General features: G+C 34.5%; 1 protein-coding gene across 5 annotated transcripts in view; it reads left to right on the top strand.

The window, feature by feature from the left end:
• ANKS1B (ankyrin repeat and sterile alpha motif domain containing 1B) overlaps positions 1-15,655 on the top strand; it is a 1,091,613-nt gene that overhangs the window by 122,438 nt on the left and 953,520 nt on the right. For all 5 annotated transcript variants that reach the window (XM_078076455.1, XM_078076454.1, XM_078076453.1 and 2 more), the window contains exon 2: positions 14,096-14,176. In XM_078076455.1, the coding sequence (XP_077932581.1) occupies positions 14,096-14,176 (81 nt within the window). The remainder of the gene's footprint in view (positions 1-14,095; positions 14,177-15,655) is intronic.

The raw sequence follows: 15,655 nt of genomic DNA, 5'->3' as shown, positions 1-15,655 counted from the left end.
TGTTCCAAGAAGAGGAGGGGATCTGTGAATCTGATTTAGATTTTCAACCAATGTTGTTGCTTATTTCAGTATTCCATTTTTTATTTTTGAGTAGTGGTACATTGTATGGATATGTCACTATCCATTCACCTGTTAATGAATATTTCAGTTATTTCAGTTTTGGAGTATTGTAAATAAAGCTTTATGAATATTTATGTATAAATCTGTGTGGACATATGCTGTCATTTCTCTTGACTAAATACCTAGAATGGAATTGCTGATTGTGTAGTAGTTATATGTTTAACGTTTTAAGAAACTGCCAAATTGTTTCCTGAAGCGGTTGTACTATTTTATGTGCCTACCTGCAATGTGTGAGAGTTGTAGTTGATTTAAATCCCTGTCAACATTGGTATGTGAACTCTTTTTAATCATGGCCATTTTAATAGATATGACTAGTATCTCATGCTTTCAGTTTGCATTTCTCTAAAGACAAATGATGTTGAGCATCTTTTCATGTTTTTACTTGCCATCTGTATATCTTCTTTGTTGTAGTATCTGCTTCAAATCTTTTGCCCACTTTTTAAAATTAGGTTGTTGATTTTCTTATTCGTGTACTTTAGGATTTCTTATCTGGATTAAAAAATATATGGGAAATGTGATTTGCAAATGTTTTCTCTCAGTTCATTTCCTTTTTATTCTCTTAATGGTGTCTTTGAAGAGCAGAAACTCTTAATTTTGATGAAGTTTTAGTTTGTCTGATTTTCTTATGTAGGGCATTTTGGTGTCCTATCAAGAAATCTTTGCTTAACCTAAGGGCACAAATTTTCTCATAAATTTTCTTGTAGAAGTTCTAAGGTTTTAAGTTTTGCTTTTAAATATAGGATTCCTTTTAAAGTTAATTTTTTAAAGTTAATTTATTTTGGCCTAAGGATATCCATTTGTTTCAGCACAATTTTTTGAATTCTTTAATGATTTGCCATTGTGCCTTTGTAAAAAATCAGTCACATATATGTATAGGTCTAAATGTACTCTGTTTTCCTCCATTCTGTTCCACTGATTTATCTTTAATACTGTACCATCTCTTATTTACCATAAAGCTTCATCATAGTCTTAAAATCAGTAGTGTAAGTCTCCAACTTTGTTCTTTTTCAAAGTTGCTTTGGCTAGTTGAGGTCCTTTGTATTTCCACATGAGTTTTAAAATCAGTTTCTACAAAACAGGCTTGCTGGAATTTTGATTGAATTACATATTGAATCTCAAGATCAATTTGTAAAAAATTAACATCATAACAATATTGAGTCTTCTGATTTATGAACTTGATATTACCTCATCATTTGTTTAGGTCCTCTAATTTCTCTCAGTATACATATTTACACATCTACTGTCAAATTTATTCCTAAGTATTTCATATTTTTCACGCTATTGTAAATGGTATTTTTTTATGTTGAAAATAATCATTTGCTTGACAAATATTTATTGAATATTTAATGAGAAAAAAGAAGTGGACTGGGGGAACATTTGTTGTAACATATGTTGCTTTGCACAGCATTCTTCTACCCTTTGGGAGATAACCCTTCTACGTAAATGGTCCTAGTAAAGTCTGCTAATCAAGGCAACCTCCTGTCTTGGCCATAGGGTTGGGCATACCATCCAAACCAATCCTAATCCTTCCACAAGATTTTCCAGTACTTGGGCAAGTGAGTGGTAGAAGGAAGAAGACAGTTCCTCTCCAGGCAATGAACTGTTAGGATACACTATCCTGGACAATGCTCCATATGACTCTCAAATCTATATCTCCCACTCTAATCTTTCCTTTATCCTCTAGAATATTTTTTTTCATTTTTAAAAATTTAAATTCAGTTAATTAGCATATAATGTATTATTGGTTTCATGGGTAGAGGTCAGTGATTCATCAGTCTTATATATAATAACCAGTGCTCATGTAAATGGTATTTTTAAACAAAACTTTGATTTCTGATTGTTCTTTGCTAGCCTATAGAAATACAGTTGCTATTTATCTATTGAATTGTATCTTGCAGGTTTGCTAAACACACTTCAATGTTTTTTGGAGCAAGCTTTTCTTTTTTAAAATGTTTTGTCTTGAATAATTTTATACTTATAGAAGTATTGCAAAGATAGGTCAGAGAGTTCCCTGTACTTTTCACACAATTTCCCTAATTAAACACAATTTTTAATTTTAGTAGCTTTTTTTTTGTAGGTTTCATAGGGTTTTCTATAAACATGATTATGTTATTTTCAAATAGATTTTCTTCTTTCTTTATAATCTCGAGCTTTTTATTTCTTTTTCTTGTAACTGCTTTTCTAGCCACTACTTTGGTCAGAATCTCTGGCATATTTCTTGGTGGTGTTAGGGCTGCGTACAGTGTACTTAATGGTGGTACATGACATAATTAGGTTTCCTAAGCCTCTCCCCTTCTTCAGGGGGTCTGGGATGGAATATGTTGAGGATGGGAGGTTCTCGGTGTTTGGGGGATTGAGGTAGGTCAGGGACTACCCAGCAGCAGAGGGCCTCTCTCTTTTTCTCATGTTCTTGCTGGGGCTGATGGTGCAGGGGGCACATACTCCTAGGAGGCCGTATAGACCATAAGGTCCACTGACCTGTTGCTATAGCCAAATTCATTGTCATACTAAGAAATGAACTTGACAAAGTGGTCTTTGAGTGCAGTGCCAGCCCCAGCTTTGAAGGTGGAGGAGTGGGTGTTACTGTTAAATTTACAGGAGACAACCTGGTCCTCAGTGTAACCCAGGATATCCTTTAGGGGGCCTTCCCATGCCTGCTTCACCACTTTCTTTGTGTTACCATATTTGACATTTTTTTCTAAGTAAGTCAGATTTATGACCATCACTTTGGTAGTGGGGATGGAGAAGGCCATGTGCGTGAGTCTCCCATTCAGCTCAAGAATGACCTTGCCCATAGCCTTGGCAATGCCAGCAGATGCAGGGATGATGTTCTGGGCAACCCATGCTACAGTTTTGCAGAGAGGCCATCCACGGTAAGTCTTCTGGGTGGCAATGATGGCATGGACTGTAGTCGTAAGTTCCTCCATGATGCTTAAGTTGTCATGGACGACTTTGGCTAGGGAAGCCAAGTAGTTGGTGGTGCAGGTGGTGCAGTGTTGATGACAATCTTAAGGGAGTTTTATACTTCTCATGGTTCATGCCCATCCTAAACATGGGGGCATCAGCAGAAAGGACAGAGATGATGACCCTTTTGTCTCTAAGCCTTCTTGGAGTTCAGAAGGCTTTCAGTATCTTTGTTACCTTGGGTTCAATCCCAACCTTCTCCAAGGTAGAAAAGATACCAGAAGACTCCATACTGTATTCAGCACCGGCATTACCCCATTGTGATGTTGGTGGTATCTAGTTCCTGGAAGATAAAGATTGGCTTTTCATTGATGACAAGTTTCCCAGTCTCAACCTTGATTGTGCCATTGAACTTGTCATGGGTGGAATCATACTGGAATATGTAGACCAGATATTTGAGATCAGTGAGAGGGTCAATGATGGTGACAATATTTACTTTGTCAGAGTTACAAGGAGCTCTGGTGACCAGGTGCCCAATAGGGACAAATACATTTACTCTGATCATCATCGTGTCTCAGGGATGATGCAGGACAGGATGCAGCTGTCTATCAAATGAAGAGGAGAAGAGAGCCTTCAGTTACAATGTTGAATAGAAGTTGTGTGAACAGACATCCTTGCCTTTTCTTGATCTTAAAGGGAAAGTATTCAGTCTTTAATCATCAAATGTGATGTTAGCTGTAAGTTTTTTGTAGATGTCTTTTACCAGGTTGATGAAGTTTTCTTCTATTCCCAGTTCAACAGTTTATTATTAGGAATTAATGTTGGATTTTGGCACTTATTGAGTAATGTTGGATTTCTGCACTTATTGAGATAATCATAGGACTTTTCTTTTGTAGTCTGTTAATATGATATATAATGAATGTTAAAACAAACTTGCATTCCTGAGATAAATTACATTTCATCATGATATAGTATCCTTTTTATATATTGTTGGGTTCAACTTGCTAAAATTTTATTGAGGATTTTGTGTCTTTGTTGATGAGTGATATCTGTAGTTCTCTTTTGTTGTGTATCTTTGTCTATTCTCACAGAATGCTAATCTCAGAATGTTAGGCATTATTTGTGTCTCTTAAATATTATTCAACTATTTTTGTAGAATTGGTATTCTTAAATGGTTGGCAGAATTTCTGTTGAAGCCATATGGACCTGGAGGTTTTGTTTTGTGGAGAATGTTTTTAACTAAAAGTTCAAATTCGATTTCTTTAATAGATGTCTGACTATTCAGGCTATTTCTTTTCGAGTGAGTTTTGGTAATTTGTGTTTTTTAAGAAACTTGTCCATTTCATCTAATTTTCTGATTTCTTGTGTAAAGTCATTAATATTCTCCTACTACATGTTTTATATCTTTAGAATATGCGGTGATGTTATCTCTTTCTGATATTGGTAATTTGTGTTTTCTAGAGCAGTTTAGCTATAGATTTATCAATTTTATAGAATTTTTTTAAAGAATCAGATTTTGATTTCATGATTTTCTCTATTACTCTGTTTTCTGTTTCCTTTGGTTTCTGCTGTTCCTTAATATTTCCTTACTTAGGGCTTAATACGTTCTTTTTTTTGTTGTTTCTTAAGGTGGAAGCTAAGGTCAGCAATTTGTGACCTTTCTTCTGATCTAATATTGTCATTTTAATGTTTAAATTTTCCTTTAGGTACTGCTTTAGTTGCATCCCAAAAGTTTTGATATATTGTGTTTTTTCTTTTTGGTTCAAAATATCTCATCATCTTCCTTTTTGAGATCTTCTTTGATCTACATGTTATTTAGTTTTCAGTATTTGTGGGGTTTCCAGATACTTTTCTGTTAATGATATTTAATTTAATTCCACTGGTGTGAGAGAACATATTTTGAATGATTTGAATCATTGAGATTTGTTTTATGACATGCAATATGGTATATTTTGATACATGTCCTGTGTTTATTTGAAAAGAATGTGCATTCAGCAGCTATTGGGTAGAGTGTCCTATAAATGTTATTTAAGTTGGTTAATAGTATTATTGAGGCCTTACATGCCCTTATAATTTTCTTTTTACTTGCTCTATCAATTACTGAGTGAGGGGTGTTGAATCCTCAAGTATAGGTAAAGTCTATTTCTTTTTGCAGTTGTAACAGTTTTTGCTTCATGTATTTTGAAGTTCTGTTACTAGATGCAAAAAACATTTAGGATTATAATATCCTCTTAATAAATTGGGTTCTTTATCATTATGAAATGATTTTCTCTATCCCTTGCTCTGAATAATTTTTGCTCTGAAATGTAATTTATCCAATGTTAATATAGTTTTTCAGCTTTCTTTTGATCATTGTCAGTATGGTTTTTCTGCCCTTTAACTTTTTATCTGTTTATGTCTTTCTATTTAAAGTAGGGTCTTGTGGTGAGCATATAGTTAGGTCTCAGTTTTTTTTAAATCCAGTCTGACAGTTTTTCCTTTTTAACTAGGGTAATTAGATCATTTATAGTTAATGTAATTATTGTTGTGGTTATATATAAATCTACCATCTTATTGTCTACTTTCTATTTCTTCCATCTGTTCTTTGTTCCCCTTTTCTGCTTTCTTTGCCTCTTTTGTATTATTTTTTAATGATTTCATAGGTTAATTTAAATGACTACATTGTATCTAATATTTTTGTTTCATTTATGGCTTTATTCATTAAAATTTTTTATTTTATTCATTAATTTTTAATTTATATAATTTAGCACACATTTACTAAACAGCTATTGTGTTGAGCGGTTAGAGAACGAATTTTACAGAAGGTGAATCTTGATCTAGGCTTTGGAGAAATGGTAAAATATGATTGGTTAGAGAATCTTACAGGTTAATAGAAGGGTGTGAATAAAGGCATATAAGGTACAGATTAATAAAGCAGGATTGGATGAGCTTAGCAAGAGGAACAGAAGTACAAATATTCTGAGAATATCCTAGGAAATTGAAATGCTTCAAGGAATTTATTTATTTATTTTTATTTATCTGTTTATTTTAAAGAAGTAATCATGTGTTTTTTAAATTCTGGCTGAGGGGTTCACATTCTGCAAACAATCTTTTTTTAAATTTAAATTCAGTTAATTAACATATAATGATTACTAGTTTCAGAGATAGAGATCAGTGATTCATCAGTCTTATATAATACCCAGTGCTCCTTACATCACATGCCCTCCTTAGGGTCCATAACCCAGCTACCCCATCCCCCACTCCACCCCCCTCCAGCAACCCTCAATTTTTTTCCTGTGATTAAGAGTCTCTTATGGTTTGTCTCCCTCTCTGATTTTGTCTTGTTTTATTTTTTCCTCTCTTCCCCTATGATCCTGTGTTTTGTTTCTTAAATTCCACATATGAGTGAGAATATAGGATAATTGTCTTTCTCCGATTGGCTTATTTCGCTTAGCATAACGCCCTCTAGTTCCATCTATGTCATTGCAAATGGCAAGATTTCATTTTTTGATGGCTGAGTAGTATTCCATCGTATATATATATATATATATATATATATATATATATATATACCACGTCTTCTTTATCCATTCATCTGTCAGTGGACATCTGGGCTCTTTCCACAGTTTGGCAATTGTGGACATTGCTGCTATAAACATTGGGATGCAGGTGCCCCTTCGGATCACTACATTTGTGGTTTTGGGGTAAATGCCCAGTAGTGCAATTGCTGGGTCATAGAGTAGCTTTATTTTCAACTTTTTGAGGAACCTCTGTACTGTTTTCCAGAATGGCTGCATTAGCTTGCATTCCCACCAGCAGTGTCAGAGGGGTCCCCTTTCTCCACATCCTCGCCAACATCTCTCATTTCCTGAGAGGTTAATTTTAGCCATTCTGACAGGTGTGAGTTGTATCTCATTGTGGTTTTGATTTGTATTTCCCTGATGCCTAGTGATCTGGAGCATTTTTTCATGTATCTGTTGGCCACTTGTATGTCTTTGGAGAAATGTTTGTTCATGTCTTCTGTCCATATCTTGATTGGATTATTTGTTCTTTGGGTGTTGAGTTTGATAAGTTCTTTATAGATTTTGGATACTAGCCCTTTATCTGATAAGACATTTGCAAATATCTTCTCCCATTCTGTCGGTTGTCTTTCTGTTGTTTCCTTTGCCGTGCAAAAGCTTTTTATCTTGATGAAGTCCCAATAGTTCATTTTTGCTTTTGTTTCCCTTGCCCTTGGAGACGTGTCTAGCAAGAAGTTGCTGCAGCTGAGGTCGAAGAGGTTGCTGCCTGTGTTCTTCTCTAGGATTTTGATCGATTCCTGTCTCACATTTAGGTCTTTCGTCCAATCTGAGTCTATTTTTGTGTGTGATGTAAGGAAATGGTCCAGTTTTATTCTTCTGCATGTGGTTGTTCAATTTTCTCAACACCATTTGTTGAAGAGACTGTCTTTTTTCCATTGGATAATCTTTCCTGCTTTGTCTAAGATTAGTTGACCATAGACTTGAGGGTCCATTTCTGGGTTCTCTATTCTGTTCCATTGATCTGTGTGTCTGTTTTTGTGCCACTACCAGACTGTCTTTGATGGTCACAGCTTTGTAATAGACATTGAAGTCAGGTATTGTGATGCCGCCAGCTTTGGTTTTCTTTTTCAACATTCCTTTGGCTATTTGGGGTCTTTTCTGGTTCCATACAAATTTTAGGATTATTTGTTCCAGCTCTGAGAAAAATGTCGATGGTATTTTGATAGGGATTGCATTGAATGTATAGATTTTTCTGGGTAGCAAAGACATTTTAACAATATTTGTTCTTCCAATCCATGAACATGGAACATTTTTTCCATTTCTTTGTGTCTTCATCAGTTTCTTTCATGAGTGTTCTATAGTTTTCAGGGTATAGATCCTTTATCTCTTTGGTTGATTTATTCCTAGGTATCTTATGGTTTTGGGTGCCATTGTAAATGGGATTGACTCCTTAATATCTCTTTCTTCTGACTCATTGTTAGTGTATAAAAATGCAACTGATTTCTGTGCATTGATTTTATATCCTGCCTCTTTGCTGAATTCCTGTATGAGTTCTAGCAATTTTGGGGTAGAATCTTTTGGGTTTTCCACATAAAATTTCATGTCATCTGCAAAGAGTGAGAGTTTGACTTCTTTGCTGATTTGGATGCCTTTTATTTCTTTTTGTTGTCTGATTGCTGACGCTAGGATTTCTATTACTATGTTGAACAACAGTGGTGAGAGTAGACATCCTTGCTGTGTTCCTGATCTTAGGGGGAAAGCTCTCAGTTTTTCTCCGTTGAGAATGATATTCACTGTGGGCTTTTCGTAGATGGCTTTTATGATATTGAGGTATGTTTCCTCTATCCCTACAGTGTGAAGAGTTTTAATCAAGAAATGATGCTGTACTTTGTCAAATGCTTTATCTGCATCTATTGAGAGGATCATATGGTTCTTGTCCTTTCTTTTATTAATGTAGTATGTCACATTGATTTGCAGATGTTGAACTACCCCTGCAGCCCGGAATAAATCCCACTTGTTTGTGATTAAGAATCGTTTTATATACTGTTGGATCCTATTGGCTAGTATCTTGGTGAGAATTTTGACATCCATGTTCATCAGGGATATTGGTCTGTAATTTTCCTTTTTGGTAGGGTCTTTGTCTGGTTTTGGGATCAAAAACAAAACAACAAAATGCTGGCCTCATAGAAAGAGTTTGGAGTTTTTCCTTCCATTTATATTTTTTTGAAACAGTTTCAGAAGAGTAGGTATTAATTCTTCTTTAAATATTTGGTAGAATGCTCCTGGGAAGGCATCTGGCCCTGGACTCTTACTTGTTGGGAGATTTTTCTTACTGCTTCAATTTCCTTGCTGGTTTTGTGTCTGTTCAGGTTTTCTATTTCTTCCTGTTTAAGTTTTGGTAATTTATACATCTCTAGGAATGTATCCATTTCTTCCAGATTGCCTAATTTGTTGGCATATAGTTGCTCATAATATGTTCTTATAATTGTATTTCTTCGGTGTTTGTTGTGCTCTCTCCTCTTTCATTCATGATTTTATTTATTTGGGTCCTTTCTCTTTTCTTTTTGATAGGTCTGGCCAGAGGTTTATCAGTCTTAATAATTCTGTCAGAGAACCAGCTACTAGTTTTGTCCATCTGTTCTACTGTTCATTTGGTTTCTATTTCAATTGATTTTAGCTCTAATTTTTATTAATTCTCTTCTCCTGCTGGGTTTAGGCTTTTTTTGCTTTTCTTTCTTCAGCTCCTTTAGGTGTAAGTTTAGGTTGTGTATTTGAACCCCTTCCTGTTCTTGAGAAAGACTTGTTTTGCTATCTACTTCCCTCTTAGGACTGCCTTTGCTGCATCCCAAAGGTTTTGAACATTTGTGTTTTCATTTTAAAGGATTGATTTAAAAAAAAGAATTTTAAAAGCCTAATATTCTCAATGAAGTTGTAAAGCATATGTACATTTTATCACTTTCCTGGCTTAACTGTCACTTTTTGAGTCTCAGGAGGATAAGTACCATTAAACAAAATAAATCATTGTATGGAAATAACTTTAAGGCCAAAATAAAGTTAAAACCTGAGAATTGACTTATTATATTTGAGTTTTAGTTTCCTCAAAACCTTCTTAATTGCCAAATAAGTTGTCTAATTCTCATCTAAATTGACCTCTTCAGTTCCTTTTGGAAGTTTTCTGTTTTAAATTGTGTAATGCTTTCTCTTAGCTTTATTTCTACTCCTGGACAACTCTCAATGCCCTTTGTATAACCTTTTCTTCTGCTGGATCCTTAAATATTGTTGAATATCTATGGTTTTCTTGTCTGTCCTACATTTCTTTCATTTTTTTGTTTTCTCACTAGTTGTTTTATATAGGTTCTCTGAGAGTTTTAGTGAGGCCTAGGAGGTTTTCAGACTTCGAGTTACTTTATACTTGGTGCTGTCTACCCATCTCAGGTTTCATTTTTTTTTTTTAACTCAGGAATTGATAGATTTTAACTAATACCTACCTTTGAGAGAAGGTTTCAACTTTCCCCCTTTACAAATTTTCTGCTTGAGGTATTTTGAATCTAATGGCCTCCCTCTTACAGAGTCTGGTATCAGGTACTCCCATTATTTTACCTTTTACTTAATAATTTGTTTTATGAATTTGTTGGACTGTCTTCTAACTAATATAGTCCATGCTGGTACTGTGTACTAGTAATAACTCAAGAGCTTTATAGGTATTGATTATTTTGATCTCACAAGAACACTATAAGGTAGTACTATTATTACCATCTTTTTTTTATGGTTGAGGAATTGAAGTTCAGAGAGGTTGAATATTTTATCCAGGGCTACTCACATCAAGTAATGGAGCCAGGTTTTGAACTCAAGTAGTCTAACTTCAGAAACATGCTTCTAAATATCTATCTATCGATCGATCGATCGATCGATCTATCTATCTATCATAGTCTTCTGAAAGCCTTACTTGTAAGTATGTTAGGTACTTACAATTTAGTGCCTTTAAACCTGAAGTCACTGTTTTCTCTCCTTCTCCACTGTCCTCCCCCAAATATGCTCTTCTTTTTTACATCTTAGTTTTTTTTTTTTTTTTTTTTTCTGGTTATTTACGCTTGAAAACTGAGTCATTCTAGATTACCGTCTCCTTCTTTCCTCATTTGGCCCCTGTATCTTACTGATTTGTCCTTTTAATTAACTATGAATAAGTGCCTTCTACTCATTTTCATTGTCCCTTCTTAGTTGAAATTTGTTATGATCTCTCATTTGGAATAGTTTTCATTCTGTGCTAGCTGGAACTGCACTTACCTTACTACTTTGTAACTGCTTATGTGTCTGTCTTCTCTATTAGACTCTGTTCTTGTAAATGTGGACCCTGAATTATGATTTTGTACTCTCAGTTCCTAGCTTAATACGTGACATACAATTGGTATACAATACATAATTTGTGAATACATGAATTAACTTGTCATTAGACCTTAGTTTTTTAAATTGTTTTTTTATTTTAATTCCAATACAATTTATATACAGTGTTATGTTAGTTTCAGGTGTACAATATAGTGTTTGAACAATTCTATGCATTACTCAGTGCTCATCATGATAATTATACTCTTAATTCCCTTCACCTATTTCACCCATCCTCTCCCCACTCTCATCTCGTGAGCATCAGTTTGTTTTCTATAGTTAAGAGTCTGTTCCTTGGTTTGTCTCTCTCTTTTTTTTTCCTTGCTCATTTGTTTTGTTTCTTAAATTCCACATATGAGTATAATCATATGGTATTTGTCTTTCTCTGGTTCATTTAGTGTGGCATTACACTCTCTAGATCCATCCATGTTATTGCAAATGGCAACGTTTTATTCTTTTTTTATGGTTAAATAATATTCCATTATATATAGATATGGGTAGATTTAGATCGATCTATTTATGTATCTATGTATTGATGTATCTATGTATCCATCGATCTATCTATAGGCTGCTTCCATAATTTGGCTATTGTAAATAATGCTGCAATAACATAGTTGTGTATTTATCTTTTTGAATTAGTGTTTTTGTATTCTTTAGATAAACACCCAGTAGTGGAATTACTGGATCATATGGTAGTTCTGTTTTTAATTTTTTTTAGGAACCTCCATACTGTTTTCCACAGTGGCTGTACCAGTTTGCATTCCCACCAACAATGCACGTGGGTTCCTTTTTCTCCACATCCTCACCAACACTTGTTTCTTGTATTGTTGATTATAGCCATTCTTACATGTGTGAGGTGTTTCGTCATTGCAGTTTGACTTGCATTTCTCATAATGAGTGATGTTAGGCATCTTTTCATGTATCTGTTGCCTATATCTATGTCTTCTTTGGAGAAATGTCTTCATGTTTTCTCCCCATTTTTAATTGGATTGTTTGGTTTTTTGGTGTTGAGTTGTATCAGTTCTTTATATATTTGGGGTTCTAACCCTTTATCATTAGCACATATCTTCTCCCATTTCAGTATGTTGTCTTTTAGTTCTGTTGATTATTTCCTTTGTTGTGTAGAAGCTTTCTATGTTGTTGTAGACCCAATTGTTTTTTTTTTTTGCTTTTGTTTCCCTTGCTTTAGGAGACATATCTAGAAGGATGTTGTTATAGTCAATTTCAGAGAAATTATTGCTTGTGCTTTATTCTAGAATTTTTATGGTTTCAGATCTCAAATTTAGGCCCTTAATCTATTTCGAGTTTATTTTTGTATACAGTGTAAGAAAATGGTACATTTTCATTCTTTTGCATGTAGCTGTCCAGTTTTTCCAACACCATTTGTCGAAAAGAATGTCTTTTTCCCACTGCATATTTTTGGCTTCTTTATCGAAGAGTGACCATATAATTGTAGATTTATTTCTGGGTTTTGTATTCTGTCCCATTGATTTATGTGTCTGTTTTTGTGCCAGTACCATACTGGTTTTTTTTTTTAATTTTAATTTTAATTTATTTTTTTGAGAGAGATCGAGCACAAGTGAGAGAGAGAGCAAAAGCAGAGGGGCAGAGGGAGAAGGAGAAGCAGGCTCCCTGCTGAGCAGGGAGTCCGATGTGGTGCTGGATCCCAGGACCCTGGAATCGTGACCCGAGCTGAAGGCAGACACTTAACCAACTGAGCCACCCAGGCGCCCCAGTACCATACTGTTTTTTGATTACTACAGCTTTGTAATACAAGTTAAACTCTGTAATTGTGATTCCTTCAGGTTTTTTCTTTTTCAAGATTGCTTTGGCTATTCAGGGTCTTTTGTGGTTCCATACAAATTCTAGGATTGTTTGTTCTAGTTCTGTGAAAAATGTTGTTGGTATTGATAGGGATTGCATTAAATGTCTAGATTGCTTTGGGTAATTTAGACATTTCAACAGTATTTGTTCTTCCAATCCATGAGCATGGAATGTCTTTCCATTTCTTTGTGTCATCTTGAATTTCTTTGAAATGGTGCATTTGTAAATGGGATTGTTTTCTTAATTTCTCTCTCTGCTGCTTCATTATTAGTGTATAGAAATGCAACAAATTTCTGTACATTGATTTTGTATACTGTGACTTTATGGTAGTTTTTTGGTGGAATATTTCAGGTTTTCTACGTATAGTATCATGTCACCTGTAAATATTGAAAGTTTTACTTCTTCCTTACCAATTTGGGTGCCTTTTATTTCTTTGTGTTGTCTGATTGCTGTGGTTGGGACTTCCATTACTGTGGTTGAATAAGAGTGGTGAGAGCGGACATCCTTGTCTTATTCCTGACCTTAGCGGATAAGCTCTCAGTTTTTCCCCTTTGAGTATGATGTTTGTTGTGGGTTTTTCATGTATGGCCTCTATGTATTGAGGTATGTTCCCTCTAAACCTGCTTTGTTAAGGGTTTTTATCATGAATGGATGTTGTAGTTTGTCAGATGCTTTTTCTGCATCTATTGAAATGATCATATGGTTTTTATCCTTTCTCTTATTGATGTGATCTATCATGTTGATTGATTTGTGAATAGTATCAAAATATGTATACGTTATCTTCAAAATATGTTGTATTGTAAAATGATATCTTCAAAACTATGATAATCTCCTTGTGGTTTATAACAGTCCAAATCTTCAATTATATTTTCAAGTATGAAATACTGATTATCTTGGTAACATTTGAACAGCAAGAAGAGTTTATATTCTTCCCATAATGCAGAAATGTCTTTTAACTTACATAAATCTCTGACATCTCAGAAGGATTGTGTTAAAATGGAGGAGGCAGGTGTCATAAATCTTTATTCTTTGGTAGAGAATATAGTAGCTGAGTGTTAATTGCTTCCAATATTTAAGTATTTATATAAAATAATAGGGAATTTTTGGATTCAGGTTTTAATACATGGCAGTAGTCCTACATTCACTAATAATTTCTGGAGGTGGTTATATTCCCTAATAATTTCCTTATATCAAATAAATGAAGTTACTGTTCCAAGGAGAATGCATGAAAGATGGCATTCATTTTCTACATGACTAGAATTTTCTTATGCAACATGCTGCTGGCTGTGGGACTCTGAGGCTTCTTTTTGTTTTTCAAAGCACGGTTCTGCTTAACTGTTAACTCTGCGCTTGTGCTTTATTTGCAGCATCTGGCGAGGCCCCAATGTGAACTGCACAGACAGTTCGGGTTACACTGCTTTACACCATGCAGCCTTAAATGGACATAAGTAAGTGCTATTTATTTGGACTAGAAACCTGGTGTATTTAGTTACATGTGATGAAATTCATTATGTTGATAATACCTATCTCATGTTGCCAGGAGTTTCCTGGGCTTAGGTGAATTTGAAGAGGCACTAGGTGGCAACACTGACAATTTAAACTTGGTAAGAATGTTGCTGTGGATGATTATGTGCAGAGTATAAACCAAGAGAATTGTTCTAAAATAGTCAAATATCACGCAAGAAGAATAAAAAAAGTGACAGGACATGTTAGTTATGTGTAGTTTTCAGGGGGGGAATGGGATAAAACCAATTAGTAATGCCACCCTACCTTTTTTGGGTGTCTTTATCTAACATGGGGAGTATTCACCAAGAGTAAAATCTTAATAGGTTCTTACTATGAATATGAACCACTTCAAAATCCTTCAAATTTAGGAAATATGCTTTTTCTATGTCATTCAAGATAGTCTTTCTAAAGGTTTTAAATTTCTTTAACCTTTGGAATTATGTTTCAATAATGTGATAGCCTACAGTATGGACAGTGAAAGACTGTGTAACCATCACCATCATTTCATTTCTAGTGTTTTATCTAGGTTACCTAATGGTTTACTGACAAAATATGAGAGTCTGAATGATTCAGATGTTCTGTTCTCCCCCATCAGAAAGAAAGGGACTCTTCATGTCTCCCTTTCCTTTCTGTTTTTCCTTTGCTCTAATGATCCAAATTATTAGCCTTCCCAGACTTGGATCATTTCATTTTACTTTTACTTCAGTTTTTTAAAGATTTATTTATTTTAGAAAAAGAGAGTGTGTGTGTGCATGCACACACCGGAAGGGCAGAGGGACAGAATCTTCAAGCAGACTTCCCACTGAGTGTGGAGCCTGACTTGGGGCTTGATCCCATGACCCATGAAATCATGATCTGAGCTTGACCAAGAGTTGGATGCTTAAACTGACTGAGCCACCCAGGAGCCCCCATTTTACTAGAGTTTTTTTAGATACAGTAATTACTGCCTTAAAAATGCTAGTTACAAATAAAAAAAAAAAAAGCAAGCAAAAAAAAAAGCTAGTTACCTTTTGCTTTCCCACATAACTGTTCCTTTATTTTGTGAATTGAGACACAAGATCAAGTCACACTTGATTACATTTTATGGCCTTAAAGTTCTCACAAAAGAAAGACCCTTTTTGTCATTTATCACTGTGACATTTTTTATTTTTAAACTTATTGCATAAATCTAACATTATCATTGTTTGGATATGGAGATATATCTGTATCTATCTACCCATATATAATTATACATATACATATAGTCATAAACATAATGTTTCATCATTTGGGTTCTTAGTATTAGAATCCCCAAACAACATTTTTCATCTACTCCCTATTCTATATTATATTTCTTATACATCTAACTTAGAACCTTTTATTGTGCTGGGTCTTTTTCAAAATATATTGCTGTCCTTCTGTAGAGTGTAAAATGTATGCAG

This window comes from Halichoerus grypus, chromosome 6 (assembly GCF_964656455.1).
Source record: "Halichoerus grypus chromosome 6, mHalGry1.hap1.1, whole genome shotgun sequence".
NCBI lineage: Eukaryota > Metazoa > Chordata > Mammalia > Carnivora > Phocidae > Halichoerus > Halichoerus grypus.
Note: the sequence above shows the minus strand (reverse complement) of the source record. Positions and strands in the feature narration are given on the sequence as shown.